General features: G+C 41.9%; 5 protein-coding genes across 5 annotated transcripts; all 5 read left to right on the top strand.

Moving 5' to 3' along the window:
- Positions 1–1,038: 1,038 nt before the first annotated feature.
- LOC311262896 (olfactory receptor 6N2-like) lies at positions 1,039–1,986 on the top strand (the record flags this gene model as incomplete). Its single annotated transcript, XM_084362645.1, has 1 exon — positions 1,039–1,986. One exon carries the CDS (start codon positions 1,039–1,041, stop codon positions 1,984–1,986), a length of 948 nt encoding a protein of 315 aa, XP_084218771.1.
- A 3,041-nt stretch (positions 1,987–5,027) lies between these two features.
- On the top strand, positions 5,028–5,975 carry LOC311262895 (olfactory receptor 6N2-like; the record flags this gene model as incomplete). Its single annotated transcript, XM_084362644.1, has 1 exon — positions 5,028–5,975. One exon carries the CDS (start codon positions 5,028–5,030, stop codon positions 5,973–5,975), a length of 948 nt encoding a protein of 315 aa, XP_084218770.1.
- Positions 5,976–11,077: 5,102 nt separating this feature from the next.
- On the top strand, positions 11,078–12,025 carry LOC311262894 (olfactory receptor 6N2-like; the record flags this gene model as incomplete). The annotated part of the gene is made up of 1 exon (XM_084362643.1): positions 11,078–12,025. One exon carries the CDS (start codon positions 11,078–11,080, stop codon positions 12,023–12,025), a length of 948 nt encoding a protein of 315 aa, XP_084218769.1.
- Positions 12,026–20,551: 8,526 nt separating this feature from the next.
- Positions 20,552–21,499, top strand: LOC311262893 (olfactory receptor 4B13-like; the record flags this gene model as incomplete). Its single annotated transcript, XM_084362642.1, has 1 exon — positions 20,552–21,499. One exon carries the CDS (start codon positions 20,552–20,554, stop codon positions 21,497–21,499), a length of 948 nt encoding a protein of 315 aa, XP_084218768.1.
- A 3,407-nt stretch (positions 21,500–24,906) lies between these two features.
- On the top strand, positions 24,907–25,854 carry LOC311262892 (olfactory receptor 6N2-like; the record flags this gene model as incomplete). The annotated part of the gene is made up of 1 exon (XM_084362641.1): positions 24,907–25,854. The coding sequence occupies one exon, from the start codon at positions 24,907–24,909 to the stop codon at positions 25,852–25,854; it is 948 nt and encodes a 315-aa protein (XP_084218767.1).
- Between the last annotated feature and the right edge of the window lie 2,050 nt (positions 25,855–27,904).

The following is a 27,904-nucleotide window of genomic DNA, read 5'->3' as shown; positions in this document are numbered from 1 at the left end:
TTATCATGATTAGTACATAACTAGCATTTATTAAAACCCAGAAACCACCAGTCGGTAGTAGGTAGAACAGTAAGATCAACTTTGAGTTATACCATAACAGAATTTTAACATAATTCTCAATAGTTTTAATTCAAGATTTGGGCCTTGAAGGAGCATGTTTTTCCACAAAACTCAGAATTGTAGTTGAGGTTAGTGACCAGACTTCATTCAGTCTTAAAGTGACAGCCCGGGTCTTTTGATGTGGGATTATATGAGGTAATTATCCCTCGTAGGAGTGTTACCTGCAGTAGATGACCGTCATCTAGAAGCCACCGTGGAGAAGCAGCGCCCGTAGGCACGCCTTTGCACTGCTGAAACCGTACCAGCAGCAAGACATATTTTAGCCTAAAATCCTACCTAAAATACATATATCAGTTAAAGTGTATACTAAGTTTTTAACATTTTTGGCACTTTACGTTGCTGTTAAACAGCCTTTTCCTTTTGCAATACACTCCCTCAACTGTACAATGTCCGTATTTCTAGCACAGGTGGAATATAGTCACTTGCCAACATGTGACTTCAACTTTGACCTGATATTGTAATTGATAATTTGTCTGCATTTGCGTTTGTGTTTTGCACATTGAAGTTCTCTATCCTAGATTCCATGGAGTGATGACTGTGATGACATAATTGCGTGTGACAAGTTAAAGAGGCTTTCAGCTCATCCTGTTAAACTACAGGGGTTACCTGCCCCACCACAGACCACAAACAGACGACATAAGGAGCATGTTGGAGTGGTAAAACCGACTGACAGTAAATATGACTGAGATTCTAACAAGGCTTATTGTTGATGTTGTTGATGTCTTGTAATGATTGCATGTTTCTTACTTACTTGTTATCCTCTTGTATCATTTGTCTCTGTGGAAATCTCTGCTCTCTCTCTTGCTCTCCAAATACCTGTCACTGCCTCAATTCATGTTAACACATAACTGTTAACAGGATCCACAAATAGAATTGTCTTTATTCATGAAGTTATCTCTTCTACTGTCTATGAGGTAAATGGAAAACACTACTCGTCCACCTTATTTTAACCTCACCATGTTTATTAACATAGGCAACTACCGCTACCCAACATTTGTCTTGTGTTTGCTGTTGCATGCTTTAATTATCTCAGCTAATCTTGTCATAATATTGGTAATATCACGAGAGAAAACTTTGCATGAGCCCATGTATATTTTCATTATGTGTCTTTCTATTAACTCTCTGTGGGGCTCTGCTGGCTTCTTCTTCAGATTTTTCAAAGACCTTCTGTCTGACACTCATTTGATCCCACGATCAGCTTGTTTATTTCAGATCTATGTCATTTACACCTATGCATCCTATGAGCTCACCCTCTTAGGCATTATGGCTTATGACCGGTATGTAGCTGTGTGTCACCCTCTACATTACCACAACAAAGTAACTTCCAAGCTGGTCTCTAAGCTGGTCGCCTTTGCGTGGATCGTTCCAGCCTTTTCTGTTGCAGCCTGTGTTTATCTGGCCTCCAGACTTCCACTGTGTGGCAATAAGATACCAAAGATATTCTGTGCCAACTGGCCTGTTGTAAAACTGTCATGTGTCTCCACTGTGATTAATAATGTTGTTGGCATGTTAGTGGCCATAAGCACAATCTTTCTGCCACTGGCTTTTGTCTTGTATACATATGCACGCATTTATCTTGTCTGTAGGAAACGCTCCTCAGAATTCAGGGGCAAAGTCATACAAAGCTGTCTGCCACACGTTATTACATTTGTCAATTATTCCATCACTTTGTTTTGTGATGTTGCTCTCAGCAGAAATGATATTGAGGATCTGAATCCATTCCTAGCTGTTATTTTGTCACTCGAGTTTGTTGTGATTCCTCCCATTGTGAATCCTCTCGTGTACGGCCTGAAGCTACCAGAAATCAGAAAACTTATTTTAAGAATGTTATTATGCTCAAAATCTGACAAACAAATGAAGCATTAGAAATAATTACAGTAACATAATTAGCCTGTGCTGTTTCTGTAAGTAAATGGTCTTATCTAGAATTCATTCATCATTACTATAAAATCTCTCATTTATACACATGGCTGAGGTAGTGATGCATTTCATAGTGAAGGGGATGAATGTTTGTGCTAAAATTAACTTTGTAAAGTAAATAAGGCAAACTGTGATTTGTGAATTTGGGCTATACAAATAAAATTTGATTTGATTTGATTTGATTTGAAATAACTACATTTGTAGAGATGTATTTTGCCAATTATATCATTATATTTTTTTCCCTGTCGATGAATTTAAAGAATCTCCAATAACTCCCACTGTATTCATTGTTTAAAAAAAAAATTCTGGCAATCTAGAACGACGGACCAAGAGTTTATAATAAAAAGTTGCATTATTATGTAAAATAAGAGTCACTGGGAAAAACAGAATAAAAAACAAATTGCTGTAATTAATGAAAATGACCTGAAATAAACTTTGTTATTGTGAAAAGAGACAGCAAGATATGACATGTGAAAACAGTGAGCTTCAAGAGTTTTCAAGTTGATCATTACGATATATTTTTTGTCAGTATGTATTCTTAGGATTATTCATTTCATGAGGTTCACTTTGGGACACTTTTTGCATTGGTAGATTGTGTCACTTTGCATGTAAAAAATAGGAGTTGTGTCAACTTTGTTAAGAACGCATTAATAATTAAATACATTTGAATTCTGCTGTATCACATGTTTTTTATTCTAATCTTTCTGATAGCATGTGGTGTTTCTGTTTTAGAAACTGACCTGGTTTCATCTGTTTGATGTCTATTCTGAACACAAATTTTAAGGCTTTGTTTCCTAAAAGACAGCCAGAGTGAAGTTCAAAGACAATGGGACCAGGAAAATAGAGCCCTTTATGTTTAAAAGAGTAGTTCTGGTATAATTACGGAGAATTTATTGAATGCTTCTGGACCATTTCTTTCAGGGTAATGACACTGATGAAGTACAGCATCTCCCCCGGCATAAATCACAAAGGGAAGCACACTTGTTATTCTTGTGCAAGCATTCACTTAACTCCTTCGGCAATCTAGGGACATAAAAACAAGTAGAAAACTGACTGTGTCTGAACAATAAATGATGGCTAAAAATGGTGAAAATACTGTACAAGTAACGCTGGTACATGAGTTATTCAAGTATTATACATGAGTACACAGCCTGACTCCAAGTGGGGTTACTTTAGTAACAAGGACTGACAGTGAATCTCTGTGAATGAGGAAGAGAAATGGGAATTATGACTGAGTTCTATGTGTGAATGTGGAATTAATAGCATTGTTTGCTTTGTACCATGACCCCCTGATGTACTCATGAATAACAGCCCCCACATAGCAAGTGCTCCGCCTCCTTCGCGAGTCCCCCCCCTTCCCCTAATGAGTTGCATACTGTATGCGTAATATGCTCCAATGTAATTTTAAAAATTAGGCACTATTTATTTACAGTAAATAAATAAATGAAAAAGCCCCTTTCGGCCCCCCTATTTCAAATAACTGGGGGCGCCCCTCTGCATAGGGAGATAGGAAAGAGTGAATCACCATCATTTACATTGGTTTGATTGGTTATACGTCAGCTCTGCGCAGAGTTGAATAACTAGTTTGATTATGGCTAGAAGTACCATGGGATCATTGGAGGTGTTGTCTTCATTGTTAAACAACCACCATCGTCGGGGAAAATCTGTCTGACGTGACTCAGGTAGAAATTAGGTTCAAAGACAAAGTAAAGTATTGAAGTTTAGTTATAGCGACAGGCGACCAAATGTAACGCACCATTATCTTGAATGAAATGATGGATTTCTCTGGGTTGGAACATGAAAATACACAACTCAACAAAATATATCACAAAGGTCTGAAAGTTTGTGGACATTTTAATGTGGAATGAATGTTACATATTATATCTTTAAGCAATTGTATCCAGTGCCAACACAATCATAAAAAAGTTTAATAACGCTGTAGTCACAACAAGCTGATATTACTGCATGTTCAGATATTTAGGCAGAAAACCCAAGAAATATGTTGTCTCCCTCGGGTCAAGTATTCACACAACTCCCTCACTAGTGCAGCCACCAGCATGACCCTCTTCATGGCAGCTTCAGGTTTTCAACTTGTGCGGTCAATGTTTCTCACAAAACTCTGAGGTTAGTGACCAGACTTCATTCAGTCTTAAAGTGATAGCCCGGGTCTTTTGATGTGGGGTTATATGAGGTAATTATCCCTCATCAGTGTGTTACCTGCATTAGATGACCGTCATCTCACAACCACTGTAGAGAAGCAGTGAGCAGCGCTGGCAGAAAGCAGCGCTTTGTACTGCTGAAACCTTACAAGACATAGATGCAAGACATATTTTAGCCGAAAGTCCTACCTAAAATACATATATCAATTAAAGTGTATGCTGTTTTTAACATTTTTGGCACTTTACGTTGCTGTTAAATAGCCTTTTCCTTTGGCAATACACTCCCTCAACTGTACAATGTCTGATTTCTAGCACAGGTGGAATATAGTCACTTGTCAACATGTGACTTCAACTTTGACCTGATATTGTAATTGATATTTTATCTGCATTTGCGTTTGTGTTTTGCACATTGAGGTTCTCTATCTTAGATTCCATGGAGTGATGACTGCGATGACATAATTGTGTGTGACAAGTTAAAGAGGCTTTCAGCTCCTCCTATTAAACTACAGGGGTTACCTGACCCACCACAGACCACAAACAGATGACATGAGGAGCATGTCGGAGTGGTAAAACCCACTGACAGTAAATATAACTGAGATTCTAACAAGGCTTATTGTTGATGTTGTTGATGTCTTGTAATGATTGCATGTTTCTTACTTACTTGTTATCCTCTTGTATCATTTGTCTCTGTGGAAATCTCTGCTCTCTCTCTTGCTCTCCAAATACCTGTCACTGCCTCAATTCATGTTAACACATAACTGTTAACAGGATCCACAAATAGAATTGTCTTTATTCATGAAGTTATCTCTTCTACTGTCTATGGGGTAAATGGAAAACACTACTCGTCCACCTTATTTTAACCTCACCATGTTCGTTAACATAGGCAACTACCGCTACCCAACATTTGTCTTGTGTTTGCTGTTGTATGCTTTAATTATCTCAGCTAATCTTGTCATAATATTGGTAATATCACGAGAGAAAACTTTACATGAGCCCATGTATATTTTCATTATGTGTCTTTCTATTAACTCTCTGTGGGGCTCCGCTGGCTTCTTCTTCAGATTTTTCAAAGACCTTCTGTCTGACACTCATTTGATCCCACGATTAGCTTGTTTATTTCAGATCTATGTCATTTACACCTATGCATCCTATGAGCTCACCCTCTTAGGCATTATGGCATATGATCGGTATGTAGCTGTGTGTCACCCTCTACATTACCACAACAAAGTAACTTCCAAGCTGGTCTCTAAGCTGGTCGCCTTTGCGTGGATCGTTCCAGCCTTTTCTGTTGCAGCCTGTGTTTATCCAACCACCAGACTTCCACTGTGTGGCAATAAGATACCAAGGATATTCTGTGCCAACTGGCCTGTTGTAAAACTGTCATGTGTCTCCACTGTGATTAATAACCTTGTTGGCATGTTAGTAACCGTAAGCACAGTCTTTCTGCCCCTGGCTTTTGTCTTGTATACATATGCACGCATTTTTCTTGTTTGTAGGAAACGCTCCTCAGAATTCAGGAGCAAAGTCATACAAAGCTGTCTGCCACACGTTATTACATTTATCAATTATTCCATGACTGCGTTTTGTGATATTGCTCTCAGCAGAATTGACCTTGAGGATCTGAATCCATTCCTAGCTGTTATTTTGTCACTCGAGTTTGTTGTGATTCCTCCCATTGTGAATCCTCTCGTGTACGGCCTGAAGCTACCAGAAATCAGAAAACTTATTTTAAGAATGTTATCATGCTCAAAATCTGACAAACAAATGAAGCATTAGAAATAATCACAGTAACATAATTAGCCTGTGCTGTTTCTGTAAGTAAGTGGTCTTATCTAGAGTTCATTCATCATTACTATAAAATCTCTCTTATTTACACACATGGCTGAGGTAGTGATGCATTTCAGAGTGAAGGGGATGAATGTTTGTGGTAACATTTACTTTGTAAAGTAAATAACTACATTTGTAGAGATGTATTTTACCAATTATATCATTGTATTTTTTTTCCCTGTCGATGAATTTAAAATATCTCCAATAACTGCCACTGTATTCATTGTTTAAAAAAGAAATTCTGCCAATCTAGAACGACGGACTAAGAGTTTATGATAAAAAGTTGCATTATTATGTAAAATAAGAGTCACTGGGAAAAACAGAATAAAAAACAAACTGCTGTAATTAATGAAAATGACCTGAAATAAACTTTGTTATTGTGAAAAGAGACAGCAAGATATGACATGTGAAAACAGTGAGCTTCAAGAGCTTTCAAGTTGATCATTAAGATACATTTTTTGTCAGTATGTATTCTTAGGATTATTCATTTCATGAGGTTAGCTTTGGGACACTTTTTGCATTTGCATTGTGTCACTTTGCTTGCAAAAAATAGGAGTTGTGTCAACTTTGTTAAGAATGCATTAATTATTTAATAAATTTGAATTCTGCTGTATCACATATTTTTTATTCTAATCTTTCTGATAGCATGTGGTGTTTCTGTTTTAGAAACTGACCTGGTTTCATCTGTGTGATGTCTATTCTGAACACAAATTTTAAGGCTTTGTTTCCTAAAAGACAGCCAGAGTGATGTTCAAAGACAATGGGACCAGGAAAATAGAGCCCTTTATGTTTAAAAGAGTAGTTCTGGTATAATTACGGAGAATTTATTGAATTCTTATGGGCCATTTCTTTCAGGGTAATGACACTGATGAAGTACAGCATCTCCCCCGGCATAAATTACAAAGGGAAGCACACTTGCTACTCTTGTGCAAGCATTCACTAAACTCCTTCGGCAATCTAGGGACATAAAAGCAAGTAAAAAGCTGACTGTGTCTGAACAATAAATGATGGCTACAAATGGTGAAAACACTGTACAAGTAACGCTGGTACATGAGTTACTCAAGTATTACACTTAAGTACACAGCCTGACTCCAAGTGGGGTTACTTTAGTAACAAGGACTGACAGTGAATTTCTGTGAATGAGGAAGAGAAATGGGAATTATGACTGAGTTCTATGTGTGAATGTGGAATTAATAGCATTGTTTGCTTTGTACCAGGACCCCCTGATGTACTCATGAATAAAGGCCCCCACATAGCAAGTGCTTTGCCTCCTTTGCGAGTCCCCCCCCCTTCCCCTAATGAGTTTCATGCGTAATATGCTCCAATCTGATTTGCAACATTAGGCACTATTTATTTACAGTAAATAAATAAATGAAAAAGCCCCTTTCGGCCCCCCTATATAAAATTACTGTGGGCGCCCCTCTGCATAGGGAGATAGGAAAGAGTGAATCACTGTAATTTACATTGGTTGGATTGGTTATACGTCAGCTCTGCGCAGAGTCGAATAATTAGTTTGATTATGGCGAGAAGTACCATGGGATCATTGGAGGTGTTGTCTTGGCTGTTAAACAACCACCACCGTCGGGGAAAATCTGTCTGACGTGACTCAGGTAGAAATTAGGTTCAAAGACAAGGTAATGTATAAAAGTTTAGTATGAGCGACAGGCGACCAAATGTAACGCACCATTATCCTGAATGAAATGATGGATTTCTCTGGGTTGGAACATGTAAGTACACAACTCAACAAAATATATCACAAAGGTTTCAACGTTTGTGGACATTTTAATGTGGAATGAATGTTACATATTATATCTTTAACCAATTATAGCCAGTGCCAACACAATCATAAAAAAGTTTAATAATGCTGTAGTCACAACAAGCTGATATTACTGCAAGATCAGATATTTAGGCAGAAAACCCAATAAATATATTGTCTCCCCTGGGTCAAGTATTCACACAACTCCCTCACTAGTGCAGCCTCCTGCATGACCTTCTTCATGGCAGCTTCAGGTTTTCAACCCCCTCTGTTTCACACACAGGAAGGGGAGTTAGCCTTCCCCTCTATTCAAACCTATGTAACCTGTTGTAAGGAGGTCTGGCAAGCCACACATGCTGCCTTGACTTGCTCCTCCCACTGCAACCGATGTCTGTCAGACCTGCGCGTCTCTTGCTCCACAATACCAACCCGGACAGAAGGTTTGGCTTTCCTCTTGGGACTTGCCTCTCCAGGTACATTCCCGCAAACTGGCTCGACGCTACATTGCCCCATCTAGATTGAAAGGGTCATCAATCTGGCAGCGGTTCGTTTAGGTTCCCTGCAATCTCTCCGGGTCTACCCCACATTCCACGTCTCTCAACTCAAACCTGTTTCCACAAGCGTCCTCTCATGTTAAACAGGGACAATGGATGCAGTGGGAAGGTGTGGAGAGAAGGAAGATCAGCTGGATGGAACTATGGGAAATGGCAGCAAGCAAGATCAGTTTTATCATCAGAGTGACGGATGACGTGCTTCCATCACCAAATAATCTCCATCAGTGGTATGGCGATGACCCAACCTGTGTCCCCTGCCCAACCCCAGCTACCCTCAAACACATCATGATAGGCTGCAAGACCTGCCTTGCGCAAGTGAGATACACCTGGCGGTACAATCAGGTCCTCAAGAGCCTGGCAGCAGCTCTGGAAAGCAAGCGGAGCGAGACCAACTCCTTGCCACCAAGAGCAACCAACCCCTTGAAGGCAGCAAAGTTTGTCAAAGGACAGAAAACACCAAAATGTCCTTCCCTCAGGCCGGAAGAAGGACACTTAGGCATGGCCCTGGACTGGAAGATGCTGGCAGACATCGTCCAGAAACTAATTTTCCCACCAGAGATCGCCTCCACCAACCTCAGGCCAGACTTGGTACTCTGGTCCCCTTCACTAAAGGCTGCTAACCTCATAGAGCTCACAGTTCCACGGGAGAACTCGGTTGAAGAGGCCTATGAGCGTAAGAAGCTGCGCTATGCAGAACTAGCAGCAGAACTAGCAGCAGAAGCGAAGCAATGCGGCTGGAACACCAAAGTCTATCCAGTTGAAGTGGGATGCAGAGGATTTGTGGCATCCTCTACCATCAGACTGCTGAAAGATCTCGGCAGCCACGGTCAGGCCCTGCGGAAGACCATCAGAGCAGTCTCAGAAGTGGCTGAAAGAAGCTGCCAGTGGATTTGGCTCTAGCGGAACGACCCGTGCTGGGCCCCAAGTACCACTTAAGGGTGAATTTTGAAGGCAGTTGAGCACAGGACACAAGCTGAGGGCTGATCATCCAGCAGCCGGCCACCCTTTCGGAGGGTGTATCATGTTAAAAGGCCGAAACACCCAGTGATGCAAGGGCACACTACTGAAGATGTGTTCCCCCCGCACCACTTGATTGTATACCACTCCCAACGACAACTCTTATCGAATAAGTGCTCACCACATATAGGCACAAGGGACAGTGCAACATCTCGTCCCGTGTTTTTTTTGGATTCTACAACCAATCAGAGCAGCAAGTACAGTGTGACTTTTGAAATCTGTCCGGTGATGATCCTCTGTCAGTCATATTAACCTGCACCATCATAAATAAATGGCTGTGATTGGCCTGAGCTCAGATTCATCTCATTCCCAGGCTAGTATCAGACATCATGTCTGAACCACACTGCACTTTCCCAACACTTTACTTGCTACACCCTTGGCAATAGGTTGGCAAAATATTATGCAAATCCCATGACAAGAATACAGATAAGTATTGTATAACTGTATAACTATGTTCTGATAGGTATTATTCTGTGTCAGAGTTTTACTGTTGTCCAAAACTATTAAAAACACATCAGGAGGCCACACTTTTAGATTGAGTGACGTGTTCATCACGATGAACAGTGGCACTTCAGTTTATTTTGACTCAACTTTACATACACAGTGATTGTTGTATCAGCTAACAACATCTGAAACTTCTTTTATGACTGCAAAACAGGGTTTGACTGTGTCCGTCAAGAGATATGATTCTAATTAAATCACTGTGATCAACCTTTCATCATGACTAGTGTATAACTGGCATTGTTTAAAACCCATAAACCACCAGTTGGTAGTAGGTAGAACAGTAACATCAACTTTGAGTTATACCATAACAGAATTTTAACACTTCCAATGCTTCAAATCCTACAATAATTCTCAATAGTTTTAATTCAAGATTTGGGCCTTGAAGGAGCATGTTTTTCCACAAAACTCAGAATTGTAGTTGAGGTTAGTGACCTGACTTCATTCAGTCTTAAAGTGACAGCCCGGGTCTTTTGATGTGGGATTATATGAGGTAATTATCCCTCGTAGCAGTGTTACCTGCAGTAGATGACCTTCATCTAGGCGCCACCGTGGAGAAGCACGCAGCTTAGCCTAAAATCCTACCTAAAATACATATATCAGTTAAAGTGTATACTATGTTTTTAACATTTATAGCACTTTACGTTGCTGTTAAACAGCCTTTTCCTTTGGCAATACACTCCCTCAACTTTACAATGTCTGTATTTCTAGCACAGGTGGAATATAGTCACTTGTCAACGTGGGACTTCAAATTTGGCCTGATGTTGTCATTGATATTTTATCTGCATTTGCGTTTGTGTTTTGCACATTAAAGTTCTCTATCCTAGATTCCATGGAGTGATGACTGCGATGACATAATTGTGTGTGACAAGTTAAAGAGGCTTTCAGCTCCTCCTGTTAAACTGCAGGGGTTACCTGCCCCACCACAGACCACAAACAGACGACATGAGGAGCATGTTGGAGTGGTAAAACCCACTGACAGTAAATATAACTGAGATTCTAACAAGGCTTATTGCTGATGTTGTTGATGTCTTGTTATGATTGCATGTTTCTTACTTGTAATCCTCTTGTGTCATTTGTCGCTTTGGAAATCGCTGCTCTCTCTCTTGCTCTCCAAATACCTGTCACTGCCTCAATTCATGTTAACACATATCTGTTAACAGGATCCACAAATATAAAAGTCTTTATTCATGAAATTATCTCTTCTACTGTCTATGGGGTAAATGGAAAACACTACTCGTCCGCCTTATTTTAACCTCACCATGTTCGTTTACATAGGCAACTACCGCTACCCAACATTTGTCTTGTGTTTGCTGTTGTATGCTTTAATTATCTCAGCTAATCTTGTCATAATATTAGTAATATCACGAGAGAAAACTTTACATGAGCCGATGTATATTTTCATTATGTGTCTTTCTATTAACTCTCTGTGGGGCTCTGCTGGCTTCTTCTTCAGATTTTTCAAAGACCTTCTGTCTGACACTCATTTGATCCCACGATCAGCTTGTTTATTTCAGATCTATGTCATTTACACCTATGCATCCTATGAGCTCACCCTCTTAGGCATTATGGCATATGACCGGTATGTAGCTGTGTGTCACCCTCTACATTACCACAACAAAGTAACTTCCAAGCTGGTCTCTAAGCTGGTCGCCTTTGCGTGGATCGTTCCAGCCTTTTCTATTGCAGCCTGTGTTTATCTGGCCTCCAGACTTCCACTGTGTGGCAATAAGATAGGAAAGATATTCTGTTCCAACTGGCCTGTTGTAAAACTGTCATGTGTCTCCACTGTGATTAATAACCTTGTTGGCATGTTAGTGTCCGTAAGCACTGTCTTTCTGCCCCTGGCTTTTGTCTTGTATACATATGCACGCATTTATCTTGTTTGTAGGAAACGCTCCTTAGAATTCAGGAGCAAAGTCATACAAAGCTGTCTGCCACACGTTATTACATTTACCAATTATTCCATCACTTTGTTTTGTGATGTTGTTCTCAGCAGAAATGATCTTGAGGATCTGAATCCATTCCTAGCTGCTATTTTGTCACTCGAGTTTGTTGTGATTCCTCCCATTGTGAATCCTCTCGTGTACGGCCTGAAGCTACCAGAAATCAGAAAACTTATTTTAAGAATGTTATCATGCTCAAAATCTGACAAACAAATAAAGCATTAGAAATAATCACAGTAAATAATTAGCCTGTGCTGTTTCTGTAAGTAAGTGGCCTTATCTAGAGTTCATTCATCATTTCTTTAAAATCTCTCATTTACACACATGGCTGAGGTAGTGATGCATTTCATAGTGACGGGGATGAATGTTCGTGCAAACATTTATTTTGTAAATAACTACGTTTGTAGAGATGTATTTTACCAATTATATCATTGTATTTTTTTCATGTTTTTGAATTTCAAAAAACTCCAATAACTCCCACTGCATTCATTGTTTAAAAAAAGAAATTCTGGCAATCTAGAAAGACGGACTAAGAGTTTATGATAAAAAGTTGCATTATTGTGTAAAATAAAAGTCACTGGGAAAAACAGAATAAAAAACAAACTGCTGTAATTAATGAAAATGACCTGAAATAAACCCTGTTATTGTGAAAAGATACAGCAAGATATGACATGTGAAAACAGTGAGCTTCAAGAGTTTTCAAGTTGATCATTACGATAAATTTTTTGTCAGTATGTATTCTTAGGATTATTCATTTCATGAGGTTAGCTTTGGGACATGTTTTGCATTGGTAGATTGTGTCACTTTGCATGCAAAAAATAAGAGTTGTGTCAACTTTGTTCAGAACGCATTAATAATTAAATAAATTTGAATTCTGCTGTATCACGTATTTTTTATTCTAATCTTTCTGATAGCATGTGGTGTTTCTGTTTTAGAAACTGACCTGGTTTCATCTGTTTGATGTCTATTCTGAACACAAATTTTAAGGCTTTGTTTCCTAAAAGACAGCCAGAGTGAAGTTCAAAGACAATGGGACCAGGAAAATAGAGCCCTTTATGTTTAATAGAGTAGTTCTGGTATAATTACGGGGAATTTATTGAATGCTTCAGGACCATTTCTTTCCGGGCAATGACAATGATGAAGTACAGCATCTCCCCTGGCATAAATTACAAAGGGAAGCACACTTGTTATTCTTGTGTAAGCATTCACTTAACTCCTTCGGCAATCTAGGGACATAAAAACAAGTAGAAAACTGACTGTGTCTGAATAAATGATGACTACAAATGGTGAAAACACTGTACAAGTAACGCTGGTACATAACTCAAGTATTACACAGCCTGACTCCAAGTGGGGTTACTTTAGTAACAAGGACTGACAGTGAATCTCTGTGAATTAGGAAGAGAAATGGGAATTATGATTGAGTTCTATGCCTGAATGTAGAATTAATAGCATTGTTTGCTTTGTACCATGACCCCCTGATGTACTCATGAATAACGGCCCCCACATAGCGAGTGCTTCGCCTCCTTTGCGAGCCCCCCCCCCCCCCCCCCCTAATGAGTTTCATACTGTATGCGTAATATGCTCCAATCTGATTTATAAGATTAGGCACTATTTATTTACAGTAAATAAATAAATGAAAAAGCCCCTTTCGGCCCCCCTATATAAAATTACGGTGGGAGCCCCTCTGCATAGGGAGATGGGAAAGAGTGAATCACCGTCATTTACATTGGTTTGATTAGTTATACGTCGGCTCTACGCAGAGTCGAATAATTAGTTTGATTATGGCGAGAAGTACCATGGGATCATTGGAGGTGTTGTCTTGGCTGTTAAACAACCACCGTCGCTGGGGAAAATCTGTCTGATGTGACTCAGGTAGAAATTAGGTTCACAGACAAGGTAATGTATAAAAGTTTAGTGATAGCGACAGGCGACCAAATGTAACGCACCATTATCTTGAATGAAATGATGGATTCCTCTGGGTTGTGTTACGGCCCCAGCCCATGGCTGTGTCGTGTGTGTGTGTGTGTGTGTGTGTGGTATGTATGGTGTGTGGGTGTGTTTTGCAGGTGGCTGCTTGATGGCTGACTGGGAGCACCTGTGTCCGGCTCTGATAGGCCTGCTGATTTAAACCCCTGCTGTTGGCTGCCTCGCTCTCTCATTCCTCCCGGGGACCCTCACACATCTCTGACAACCACTTCCACATGCCATCGTATCTTTCGTATGCATTCTCGTAAATAAAGACGTTGTATTGCTCTACATCGTGCTGCTTGCTTAATGTTTTGTTGCGGCCTCAGAGCCAGGCGTAACAAAGTTGGGGGCTCGTCCATTTGAAGTGCCGGGCGTTTAGTTGGTTTGTTGCCTTCTTGGTATGTAAGTTCGTCTCTGATTTTTTTCTTTGTGTGAGTGCAGTAATTGCATCGCAGTCAGAGTAAGTGGCGGCGTGTGTTCAATGTGGTTGATTGGTCTTGAGTGACGTAGGGTAGATGCGGTTCCCTCAGTGGGGATTCCCTAGGTAAACTGTGACGTATTTCTCCATTTATGGTGCTAGTTGAGCTCGAGGGCGTGTGGTGCATTAGACCGCAAGCGTTTTGTGCGTTGTGAGCAGGTGTTTTTTCAAGTTTTTTTTCATTCATTCATGCGAGATGGATCTTGGCGGAAGCGGAGAAAGGTGAGTGTTGGACAAGGTGTGTGTGTGTGCATTGTTTTGTCGGAGTTTTTCCTTGTAGGCTTAGCTGTGTCTCCCCTTTGGAATTCGTTGGTGGGGGGTTGTTAGTGTTGGGGTACGGTGGTTGAGAGCTTCCCTTTCCCTTTTCCCTTAATTTGCTCGGGAGCACTGCCCGTGGTTACGGGGCGGTGGCCAGTTTACTGGGTACTGCTTTCGTGCCAGCGGGCTCTAGGTGCATAAGTACCCGCCACTACGCCTCATGAAGACTAGGGGGAGTTAGCTAGTTAGAGTGGTTAGGCAGATAGCTAGCGGGCGAACTCCGACTTGAGGCTGAAGGCCATGAAGCGCACAGGTGGGTCTGACACTTAACTTTTTCTGTTTTGTTTTTTTTCTCGCAAACTGTAGAGACGGATGAAACGGTGAAGGCGTTTGTGCGTTTGTCGTCTGAGCAGTTGTTGGACGAGTGTTCAAGGGATCAGTTGCTTAGATTAGTTGACTATTATAAGGTCGATGTTGGTGACAGACACGTAAAGGACGCCGTTCCGGCTAATTTGAAGGTGCATTTGTTTAAAATGAAGGTTTTGGGCACGGGGAAGGAAGTTGGTGCTTCTGTGCTTGAGGACCCGTTTCCGTCTGTCGCGGGTCTTGGCGTTGGTCCTGGGTTGTCCTTCGAGCAGCAGAAGGAGTTGCTGGAGCTGCGTCTGAAGTTGGAGGCAGAGAAGGAGCTGTCTTTGGCGAAGATGAAGCAGGAGACCGAGTTGGCGAAACTGGAGCTGCAGAGGCAGCAGCTGCAGTTGGTTCGTGAGGGAAGAGCAGCAGCTGATGTGTTAACTGGTGGGTCCTGTGTCCATGGGGAGTCCGGCAAGTGCTGCTGCTGCTACTGGTAGTGATTTGAGGCTTGTGCCCAAATTTAATGAGCGTGATCCAGAGACGTTTGAACGTCTTGGGGATGCACGGGGGTGGTCTGAGACCACGCGTACATTGTTGTTGCAGTGTGTGATAACTGGCAGGGCCCAGGAGGCTTATTCATCCTTGAGTAGCAGTGAGTGTGGGAATTACGCATTAGTAAAATCAGCTATTCTGAAGGTGTTTGAGCTTGTTCTTGAGGCTTACCGCCAGCGGTTTAGGACTTGGAGGAGAGGTGAGTTTGTACGTGACTTGTCCACTCATTTTGATCGCTGGTGTGTTGCTGCGGAAGTTGAATCATTTGTTGATCTGTGGGAGCTGGCTATTTTGGAGCAGTTTAAGAACTCGGTGTCGGAGCGCATTGCGACTTATATAAGTGAGCGCAAGGTTAAGACGGCAGCTGAGGCCACTGCCTTGGCCGATGACTATGTGCTGACGCACGGGGGGGATGCGCTTGGGGCTTGCGGTGGCAGGCACAGGGACACTTCCTCCGGTGGCAGTGCGTGGTCTGGACACCATGTAAGACCAGCAGAGCAGCAGAGGAACAATCACGGTGCACGTGAGTCTGATAAAGTATGCAGTTATTGTCACAAGCGGGGCCATTGGAGGCGTGATTGTTACGCGTTGAAGTCCAGGCCTAAGCACATTGAGTCTAGTTTTTCCCCCAAGCCAGTGATGTTCGTTGCGCCGGTCTTGGAGGGATTGCCAGTAGATGGTGAGGCGGGGCCTCAGGTGGCCGGTGTGGGGCTTAAGTCTTTTGAGCCTTTTATCAGTGAAGGTGTTGTTGCCCTGGTAGGTGGTGACGAGGGTGTGCGCGTAAGGATATTGCGGGACACTGCTGCGTTTGATTCTTTCATTTTGGCATCAGTCTTACCATTTTCAGACGGGACCTACACTGGTTCGTTCATCCCTGTGCTGGGGATGGGATTGAAAGTTCTGCGCGTGCCTCAGCACAAAATGACGTTGTCTTGTGATCTCTTTCAGGGGGAAGTGGTGGTTGGTGTGCGGCCGGCTTCTGGATGGAATCCAAGTGATTTTGGGTAATGACATATATGGTAGTAGAGTTTGGGCTGATGTTCCCCCTCCTATTGTGGTTCCGGAGCCCCTCGTTAGCAGTGAGCCTGATAAAAACGAGAGGGAGTTCCCTGATGTGTTTACAGCATGCGCTGTGACGTGTGCCATGGCGCACGCACAGGCTGATGGGAGTTCCGCAGGAGAGGCTGACAGTTCACTGCAGCATGATGTAACATGTCCTGATGTCCCTTGGTCTGTCTCTTGCAGTGAGTTGGTGGAGCAGCAGCAGACGGATGTCTCCCTCAAGGCATTGCTGGAGATGGCTTGCCCTGTTGGTGAGGTGGAAAATCATGCTCAGTGTTATTTTGTTGATAATGGTGTGTTGATGAGGAAATGGGTGCCTCAGTGGGAAAATTTTGTTGGGGATCCTGTTTATCAAGTTGTTGTTCCCTTTAAGTTTCGCAGTTTGGTGTTGCAGATTTCCCATGACGAGAGTGGTCACTTGGGCGTCAGGAAGACGTATGACCGCATCTTGAGGTATTTCTTTTGGCCCCGACTGAAAAGAGATGTGTCAGCTTAAATAAAGTACATACATGTCAACTTACCAGTAAACCTAATCAGACCCTCAAGCCTGTTCCTTTGGTCACAATACGCGCCTTAAGTCAGTCTTTTGAGCACCTTGTTATTGATTGTGTGGGGCCCTTGCCCCCTTCGAGGTCAGGAGCTTGTTATTTGTTGACGGTGATGTGCCAGAGCACAAGGTATCCAGCGGCCTATCCACTGTGCACAATCACAGCCAGGTCTGTTGTGCGTGCTTTGTCACAATTTATGTCTGCTTTTGGTGTTCCCAGGGTTATCCAGTCTGACCAGGGATCTAACTTCTCATCTCATCTGTTTTCCCAGGTCCTGAAACAGTTGCGTGTTAAGCACAATCAGGCCTCTGCCTACCACGCGCAAAGTCAAGGTGTTCTGGAAAGATTTCACCAGACACTAAAGGCAATGTTGCGTGCTTATTGTATTGAAATGTCGAGTGACTGGGAAGAGGGCTTGCCGTGGCTGTTGTTGGCCGCTAGGGAAGTGGTTTAGGAGAGTGTAGGGTTTAGTCCCAACGACCTTGTGTTTGGCCATATTGTTCGGGGCCCTTTGGCCCTGTTGCGTGACAATTGGAGGGAGGAGGAGCCTCCACGTAACCTTCTGGAGTACGTTTAGGGTTTTCGGTACAGGATGTATAGGGCACAGGAGGTGGCTAAGGATAAGTTGGTGGGTGCACAGAGCAAAATGAAAAAACATTATGACCGTGGGGTTGAAAATCATGTTTTTCTCCCAGGAGATCAGGTCCTTGCTCTGTTGCCCATTGTAACATCATCCTTTCAGGCTAAATTTTCTGGCCCTTACTGTGGTAAAAAAGTTGTCTGACCTGAATTATCTGATTGCTACTCCAGACCGTAGATCTTCTACTCAACTGTGTCATGTTAATCTATTGAAACCATATTATACTCGTGTGCAGGAGTCTGGTGGGGAGGTCCACCTGACAGATGTCCATCCTGCCTGTGTGTCTGTTTCTCCATCCCCTGTGGTGGCAGAACAGGGAGGAGACGGCGTACCAGGCCCTGATAATGCTTTACTCTATGGCCGGCTGAAGAATTCTGAAACACTGCAGAATTTGGATGGTTTGCTTGGCCATTTGGAGACCTCTAGGCGTGCACAGTTGGTTAGTGTGATTAAGAGTTATGCATGTTTGTTCAGTGATACACCTACCCGCACACATTTGACTGAACATGATATTGATGTGGGAGATTCTATGCCCATTAAACAGAAGTTTTATCGTGTTCATCCAGAGAAGTGCAAGTTTCTTGATGCTGAGGTTGAGTATATGTTAGAGAATGGCATTGCGGAGCCGTCTTGCTCGCCCTGGGCCTCACCTTGCTTGCTCGTTCCAAAGTCAGATAACACGCCCAGATTTTGTTCAGACTTCCGTAAGGTAAATAGTGTCACAAAGCCTGATTGTTTCCCCCTCCCCCGGGTGGAGGATTGCGTCGACCCAGGTTGGGTCAGCTAAAAATGTGTGATTTGCTCAAGGGATATTGGCAGGTGCGTTTGTCTAAGAGGGCTCGAGATATTGCAGCATTAATTACACCTACTGGTTTGTATTCCTATTCAGTTATGCCTTTTGGTTTGCGCAATGCACCGGCGACCTTCCAACGCCTGAACAGGGTTGTGGGAGGTCTGGAAGGTTGTTCGGTGTATTTAGATGATGTGGTCATTTACTCTGACGATTGGGACGTTCATCTGGATCGTATTAACAGGTTGTTTGGCGGCTTGGCTCATGCACATTTGAAGGTGAACCTGGCCAAGTGTGACTTTGCAAAGGCCACAGTTTCCGCCGTATCAAGGGGCGCGATAACGTGGTAGCTGATGCGTTGTCGAGGGCTCCCTGTGATTGATGTGTTTGTATTTATGTTGGTCTCTGTTCTGTTTCAGGTGCCGTCTGCTCCCTGTTTTTTTTTCCCTTGGTCCCTTGTTCATCTCTGGCTGCCAGGGTTCAGTGTGGGACCCTGTCTTTGTGTGTGTGTGGGGGGGGGGGTGTTACGGCCCTAGCCCATGGCTGTGTCTTGTGTGTGTGTGTGGTATGTATGGTGTGTGGGTGTGTTTTGCAGGTGGCTGCTTGATGGCTGACTGGGAGCACCTGTGTCCGGCTCTGATAGGCCTGCTGATTTAAACCCCTGCTGTTGGCTACCTCACTCGCTCATTCCTCCCGGGGACCTCCATCCTGCTGCACGTCGTCTCGTTTTTGTTTGCACCTGACAACATGCACCTCACATAATATAGCACCCAAGCACCCTCACACACCTCTGACAACCACTTCCACACGCCATCGTATCTTTCGTATGCATTCTCGTTAATAAAGATGTTGTATTGCTCTACATCGCGCTGCTTGCTTAATGTTTTGTTGCAGCCTCAGAGCCAGGCGTAACAGTTGGAACATGTAAGTACACAACTCAACAAAATATATCTCAAAGGTCTGAATGTTTGTGGACATTTTAATGTGGAATGAATGTTACATATTATATCTTTAACCAATTATAGACGGTGCCAACACAATCATAAAAACGTTTAATAACACTGTAGTCACAACAAGCTGATATTACTGCAAGATCAAATATTTAGGCAGAAAACCCAAGAAATACTGTATATTGTCTCCCCTGGGACGAGTATAAACACAACTCCATCACTAGTGTAGCCACCGGCATGACCCTCTTCATGGCAGCTTCAGGTTTTCAACTTGTGCGGTCAAAGTTTCTGGCAAAACTCTGAGGTTAGTGACCAGACTTCATTCAGTCTTAAAGTGATAGCCCGGGTCTTTTGATGTGGGGTTATATGAGGTAATTATCCCTCATCAGTGTGTTACCTGCATTAGATGATCTCACTGCCACTGTGGAGAAGCAGTGAGCAGCGTTGGCAGAAAGCAGCGCTTTGTACTGCTGAAACCTTACACGCAGCAAGACATATTTTAGCCGGAAGTCCTACATAAAATACATATATCAGTTAAAGTGTATGCTGTTTTCAACATTTTTGGCACTTTATGTTGCTGTTAAACAGCCTTTTCCTTTGGCAATACACTCCCTCAACTGTACAATGTCCGTATTTCTAGCACAGGTGGAATATAGTCACTTGTCAACATGTGACTTCAACTTTGGCCTGATGTTGTCATTGATAATTTATCTGCATTTGCGTTTGTGTTTTGCACATTGAAGTTCTCTACTAGATTCCATGGAGTGATGACTGCGATGACATAATTGTGTGTGACAAGTTAAAGAGGCTTTCAGCTCCTCCTGTTAAACTACAGGGGTTACCTGACCCACCACAGACCACAAACAGATGACATGAGGAGCATGTCGGAGTGGTAAAACCCACTGACAGTAAATATAACTGACATTCTAACAAGGCTTATTGTTGATGTTGTTGATGTCTTGTAATGATTGCATGTTTGTTACTTACTTGTGATCCTCTTGTATCATTTGTCTCTGTGGAAATCTCTGCTCTCTCTCTTGCTCTCCAAATACCTGTCACTGCCTCAATTCATGTTAACACGTAACTGTTAACAGGATCCACAAATAGAATTGTCTTTATTCGTAAAGTTATCTCTTCTACTGTCTATGGGGTAAATGGAAAACAGTACTTATCCACCTTATTTTAACCTCACCATGTTTATTAACATAGGCAACTACCGCTACCCAACATTTGTCTTGTGTTTGCTGTTGTATGCTTTAATTATCTCAGCTAATCTTGTCATAATATTGGTAATATCACGAGAGAAAACTTTACATGAGCCCATGTATATTTTCATTTTGTGTCTTTCTATTAACTCTCTGTGGGGCTCTGCTGGCTTCTTCTTCAGATTTTTCAAAGACCTTCTGTCTGACACTCATTTGATCCCACGATCAGCTTGTTTATTTCAGATCTATGTCATTTACACCTATGCATCCTATGAGTTCACCCTCTTGGGCATTATGGCATATGATCGGTATGTTGCTGTGTGTCAACCTCTACATTACCACAACAAAATAACTTCCAAGCTGGTCTCTAAGCTGGTCGCCTTTGCGTGGATCGTTCCAGCCTTTTCTTCTGCAGCTTGTCTTTATCTGGCCTCCAGACTTCCACTGTGTGGCAATAAGATAGCAAAGATATTCTGTGCCAACTGGTCTGTTGTAAAACTGTCATGTGTCTCCACTGTGATTAATAACCTTGTTGGCATGTTATGGACCGTAAGCACAATCTTTCTTCCCCTGGCTTTTGTCTTGTATACATATGCACGCATTTATCTTGTTTGTAGGAAACGCTCCTCAGAATTCAGAAGCAAAGTCATACAAAGCTGTCTGCCACACGTTATTACATTTGTCAATTATTCCATCACTGTGTTTTGTGATGTTGCTCTCAGCATAATTGATCTTGAGGATCTGAATCCATTCCTATCTATTATTTTGTCACTCGAGTTTGTTGTGATTCCTCCCATTGTGAATCCTCTCGTGTACGGCCTGAAGCTACCAGAAATCAGAAAACTTATTTTAAGCATGTTATTATGCTCAAAATCTGACAAAAAAATGAAGCATTAGAAATAATCACAGTAACATAATTAGCCTATGCTGTTTCTGTAAGTAAGTGGTCTTATCTAGAGTTCATTCATCATTACTTTAAAATCTCTCTTATTTACACACATGGCTGAGGTAGTGATGCATTTCTCAGTGAAGGGGATGAATGTTTGTGCAAACATTTACTTTGTAAATAACTACATTTGTAGAGATGTATTTTAACAATTATATCATTGTATTTTTTTCATGTTGATGAATTTCAAAAAACTTCAATAACTCCCACTGTATTCATTGTTGGAAAACATAAAAAAAAAAAAAAAAAACTGCAATATTTTTCTGGCAATCTAGAATGACAGACTAAGAGTTTATGACAAAAAGGATCTCAGGATTATTCATTTTATGAGGTTCACTTCGGGACACTTTTTGCATTGGTAGATTGTGTCACTTTGCATGCAAAAAATAAGAGTTGTGTCAACTTTGTTAAGAATGCATTAATAATTAAATAAATTTGAATTCTGCTGTATCACAGTTTTTATTCTAATCTTTCTGATAGCATGTGGTGTTTCTGTTCTAGAAACTGACCTGGTTTCATCTGTATGATGTCTATTCTGAACACAAATTTTAAGGCTTTGTTTCTTAAAAGACAGCCAGAGTGATGTTCAAAGACAATGGGACCAGGAAAATAGAGCCCTTTATGTTTAAAAGAGTAGTTCTGGTATAATTACGGAGAATTTATTGAATGCTTCTGGGCCATTTCTTTCAGGGCAATGACACTGATGAAGTACAGCATCTCCCCCAGCATAAATTACAAAGGGAAGCACACTTGCTACTCTTGTGCAAGCATTCACTAAACTCCTTCGGCAAACTAGGGACATAAAAACAAGTAGAAAACTGACTGTGTCTGAAGAATAAATGATGACTACAAATGGTGAAAACACTGTACAAGTAACGCTGGTACATGAGTTATTTAAGTATTATACATGAGTACACAGCCTGACTCCAAGTGGGGTTACTTTAGTAACAAGGACTGACAGTGAATCTCTGTGAATGAGGAAGAGAAATGGGAATTATGACTGAGTTCTATGTGTGAATGTGGAATTAATAGCATGTTTTGCTTTGTACCATGACCCCCTGATGTACTCATGAATGCCCGCCCCCACATAGCGAGTGCACCGCCTCGTTCGCGAGCCCCCCCTCCCCCTCCCCTAATGAGTTGGATACTGTATGCGTAATATGGTCCAATCTGATTTACAACATTAGGCACTATTTATTTACAGTAAATAAATAAATGAAAAAGCCCCTTTTGGCCCCCCTATTTCAAATAACTGGGGGTGCCCCTCTGCATAGGGAGGGGGCGCCCCTATAGGAGTTGTCTTCACTGTTAAGCAACCACCATCGCCAGGGAAAATCTGTCTGACGTGACTCAGGTAGAAATTAGGTTCAAAGACAAAGTAATGTATTAAAGCTTAGTATGAGCGACAGGCGACCAAATGTAACGCACCATTATCTTGAATGAAATGATGGATTTCTCTGGGTTGGAACATGTAAGTACACAACTCAACAAAATATATCACAAAGGTCTCAACGTTTGTGGACATTTTAATGTGGAGTGAATGTTACATATTATATCTTTAAGCAATTGTATCCAGTGCCAACACAATCATAAAAAAGTTTAATAACGCTGTAGTCACAACAAGCTGATATTACTGCAAGATCAGATATTTTGGCAGAAAACCCAAGAAATATGTTGTCTCCCCTGGGTCAAGTATTAACACAACTCCCTCACTAGTGCAATCACCGGCATGACCCTCTTCATGGCAGCTTCAGGTTTTCAACTTGTGCGGTCAAAGTTTCTGACAAAACTCTGAGGTTATTGACCTGACTTCATTCAGTCGTAAAGTGATAGCCCGGGTCTTTTGATGTGGAGTTATATGATGTAATTATCCCTCATCAGTGTGTTACCTGCATTAGATGACCGTCATCTCACTGCCACTGTGGAGAAGCAGTGAGCAGCGTTGGCAGAAAGCAGCGCTTTGCACTGCTGAAACCGGACCAGCAGCAAGACATATTGTAGCCTGAAGTCCTACCTAAAATACATATATCAGTTAAAGTGTATGCTATGTTTTTAACATTTTTGGCACTTTACGTTACTATTAAAGGAATAGTTCACTCTAGAATGAAATTCAGTCATTTTCGACTCACCCTCATGCTGATGAGAAGTCCGGTGTAGTTTCCTATTCCTCAAAGTGCAGCTGGAGACCCGCGGGGGTACCCTCTGGCAGCAATAATCCATATAACGGACGTAAATGGTGCCCGAGACAAAAAGTTCCATAAAACAACACAAAAACTTTGTAATATTCCTCCATACAGCTCGTTCGCCGCAATCCAAGTGTCATGAAGTGGCGACATCCAGAGTTTACTCGAAACAACGTTGTTTAGTACATTTTTACAGCCTAAAGGGTCACTATACTATATTTGCCTGGAGGCACGCTCCCGCGTGCAAGCGATAGATACACATCAGTATTTACCACGGGAACAATTATAGTATAGTGACCCTTTAGGCTGTAAAAATGTACTAAATGACGTCGTTTCGAGTAAACTCTGGATGTCGCCACTTCAGGACACTTGGATTGCAGCGGACGAGCAGCATGAAGGACTATTACAAAGTTTTGTGTAGTTTTATGGACCTTTTCCTCTCGGGCACATTGACGCCCGTTATATGGATTTTTGCTGCAGGAGGGTACCCCCGCAGGTCTCCAGCTGCACTTTGAGGAATAAGAAACTACACCGGACTTCTCATTAGCATGAGGGTGAGTTGATAATGACTGAATTTCGTTCTAGAGTGAACTATTCCTTTAAACAGCCTTTTCCTTTGGCAATACACTCCCTCAACTGTACATTGTCCGTATTTCTAGCACAGGTGGAATATAGTCACTTGTCAACATGGGACTTCAACTTTGGCCTGATGTTGTCATTGATAATTTATCTGCATTTGCATTTGTGTTTTGCACATTGAGGTTCTCTATCCTAGATTCCATAGAGTGATGACTGCGATGACATAATTGTGTGTGACAAGATAACGAGGCTTTCAGCTCCTCCTGTTAAACTACAGGGGTTACCTGCCCCACCACAGACCACAAACAGACGGCATGAGGAGCATGACGGACTGGTAAAACCCACTGACAGTAAATATAACTGACATTCTAACAAGGCTTATTGTTGATGTTGTTGATGTCTTGTAATGATTGCATGTTTCCTACTTACTTGTAATCCTCTTGTGTCATTTGTCTCTTTGGAAATCTCTGCTCTCTCTCTTGCTCTCCAAATACCTGTCACTGCCTCAATTCATGTTAACACATATCTGTTAACAGGATCCACAAATAGAATTGTCTTTATTCGTAAAGTTATCTCTTCTACTGTCTATGGGGTAAATGGAAAACACTACTTATCCACCTTATTTTAACCTCACCATGTTTATTAACATAGGCAACTACCGCTACCCAACATTTGTCTTGTGTTTGCTGTTGTATGCTTTAATTATCTCAGCTAATCTTGTCATAATATTGGTAATATCACAAGAGAAAACTTTGCATGAGCCCATGTATATTTTCATTATGTGTCTTTCTATTAACTCTCTGTGGGGCTCTGCTGGCTTCTTCTTCAGATTTTTCAAAGACCTTCTGTCTGACAGTCATTTGATCCCACGATCAGCTTGTTTATTTCAGATCTATGTCATTTATACCTATGCATCCTATGAGCTCACCCTCTTAGGCATTATGGCATATGATCGGTATGTAGCTGTGTGTCACCCTCTACATTACCACAACAAAGTAACTTCCAAGCTGGTCTCTAAGCTGGTCGCCTTTGCGTGGATCTTTCCAGCCTTTTCTGTTGCATCCTGTGTTTATCTGGCCTCCAGACTTCCACTGTGTGGCAATAAGATAGCAAAGATATTCTGTGCCAACTGGTCTGTTGTAAAACTGTCATGTGTCTCCACTGTGATTAATAACCTTGTTGGCATGTTAGTGTCCGTAAGCACTGTCTTTCTGCCCCTGGCTTTTGTCTTGTATACATATGCACGCATTTATCTTGTCTGTAGGAAACGCTCCTCAGAATTCAGGAGCAAAGTCATACAAAGCTGTCTGCCACACGTTATTACATTTATCAATTATTCCATCACTGTGTTTTGTGATGTTGCTCTCAGCAGAATTGATCTTGAGGATCTGAATCCATTCCTAGCTGCTATTTTGTCACTCGAGTTTGTTGTGATTCCTCCCATTGTGAATCCTCTCGTGTACGGCCTGAAGCTACCAGAAATCAGAAAACTTATTTTAAGAATGTTATCATGCTCAAAATCTGACAAACAAATGAAGCATTAGAAATAATCACAGTAACATAATTAGCCTGTGCTGTTTCTGTAAGTAAGTGGTCTTATCTAGTTCTAGTTATCTAGAGTTCATTCATCATTACTTTAAAATCTCTCATTTACACACCTGGCTGAGGTAGTGATGCATTTCATAGTGAAGGGGATGAATGTTCGTTTACTTTGTAAATAACTGCATTTGTAGAGATGTATTTTAACAATGATACCATTGTATTTTTTTTCCTGTTGATGAATTAAAAAAAACTCCACTAACTTGTAAAACATATAAAAAAAACTTTTTGGTTACTTTGTGGGATTACTTCAGTAACAAGGACTGACAGTGAATCTCTGTGTACGAGGAAGACAAATTTAGAATTATGATTGAGTTCTTTGCGTTAATGTGGAATTAATAGCATGTTTTGCTTTCTACCATGACCCCCTGATGTACTCATGAATGCCCGCCCCCACATAGCGAGTGCTCCCCTAATGAGTTGCGTACTGTGTGCTTAATATGCTCCGATCTGATTTGTAACGCGTGTGTGTGTGTGTGTGTGTGTGTGTGTGTGTCTGTGTGTCTGGAAGAACAAAAGCAAAATGGTGGCTAGGGTTCAAATTACCATGCCGCACGGCAAGGACAAAGGAAGACTTCAAACTAAATGGCTGATCACAAGGGACTACGAGATGGCTGATCGAGGACTAGATGGTGGATCCCCACTTGTTTCACTGCTAGGAGAGAGCAAAGAAACAATGGTGGTGCTCACATCATGTGCTCACTGATATCACATGTGGATGTGATATGCTCCAGGCTGAAGGAGTGTGTGTGTGTGTGTGTGTGTGTGTTTGTGTGTCACGTGACGCCAAGTTAGAGAAGATGGTTAGTTGCATGCAAAGACCCTGAGTCTGTGTGAAGCATAATTCAACTAACGTCAAATTAGCCATGTAGCAAAGTAAGCTACCAATAACCTGACCTGAGATCACCATAACACCCTAACAGTGAACAAACACTTAGATTGAACACATGAGCACTACATCAATCAGAGTTAAAAGTCCTGTGCTTTGCGTCGCATCTGCTACTGCTAACTAAGCTGAAATACTAGCAGGACCCCGCGCTGTGAGAAGTTCTTTGGGCCTGCTGGAAATGCAGCTGGCAACTCTCAGCCAGTGTTGACAGATCTCGCGAGAGAAACAAGCAACCAGCTCTATGGAAACAAGCCCAAAAAAAGCGAAGCCCAACAGGCGACTAACTAACTATCGCGTTCGTGTTTCGCTTTATTGTGGAGAACTGGGAGAGAATCAAGAGGGGTTCATACAGGGAGCAAAGCAAGCCCAAATAAACAACTACACTTTAGAAAACAAGCCCAGAAACCAGAAACCCGCAACCCGCGACTGACGATATTTGCAAGTGACTTTACAGAAAAACAAGCCCAAAGTCGCTTATAACAAGCGGACTTGCCAACACTGCTCTCAGCACCTGTTAGGCCCAGAAGAATTAAGGAGAAGAGAGTTCAGGGAACGAGGTGGAGAACAGCCAGAACAAAAGAAGCAGCTGGAGTATTAACTATCTGGTCAGAGGGGGGTCTGTCACCCTGACCAAAAGTAGCTCAAAGCTAAATTTACACCGAGGTGTGAAGAGTGGGGAATTCTGGGAAACTGAGTTCAGTTCAGAGTCCATTTTGAAATCCACAATGAACGACTTCATCTGTGGGTCCAAACATAAGTACACGTGTTAATGGTAAGTACACAACTCACCAAAATATATTACAAAGGTCTGAATATTTGTGGACATTTTAATGTGGAATTAATGTTATGAACAATTTACTGACACATTTTTGCTAGTTGCCAGATACATTGTTGAGAACATTTCCCAGATACATAAATAAAAAACTTAATCCTCTCAGAATTTGTTTCCTTCAGAACATATTTGCTGTCAGTGCAAATTATTTTAATTCTTGTTTTTCTGGCCGAAAGTCCAGGCCAATAAAATTTCCTGAATCTTTGGTCCCACCAATGACAGCTTCAACATCTCAGTGATTGGCCTGACTTGCATCCCGAGGCACTCTCCCTGT

This window comes from Pagrus pagrus (assembly GCF_965226575.1).
Source record: "Pagrus pagrus genome assembly, chromosome: 9".
NCBI lineage: Eukaryota > Metazoa > Chordata > Actinopteri > Spariformes > Sparidae > Pagrus > Pagrus pagrus.
This window is presented reverse-complemented; position numbering and strand designations above follow the sequence as displayed.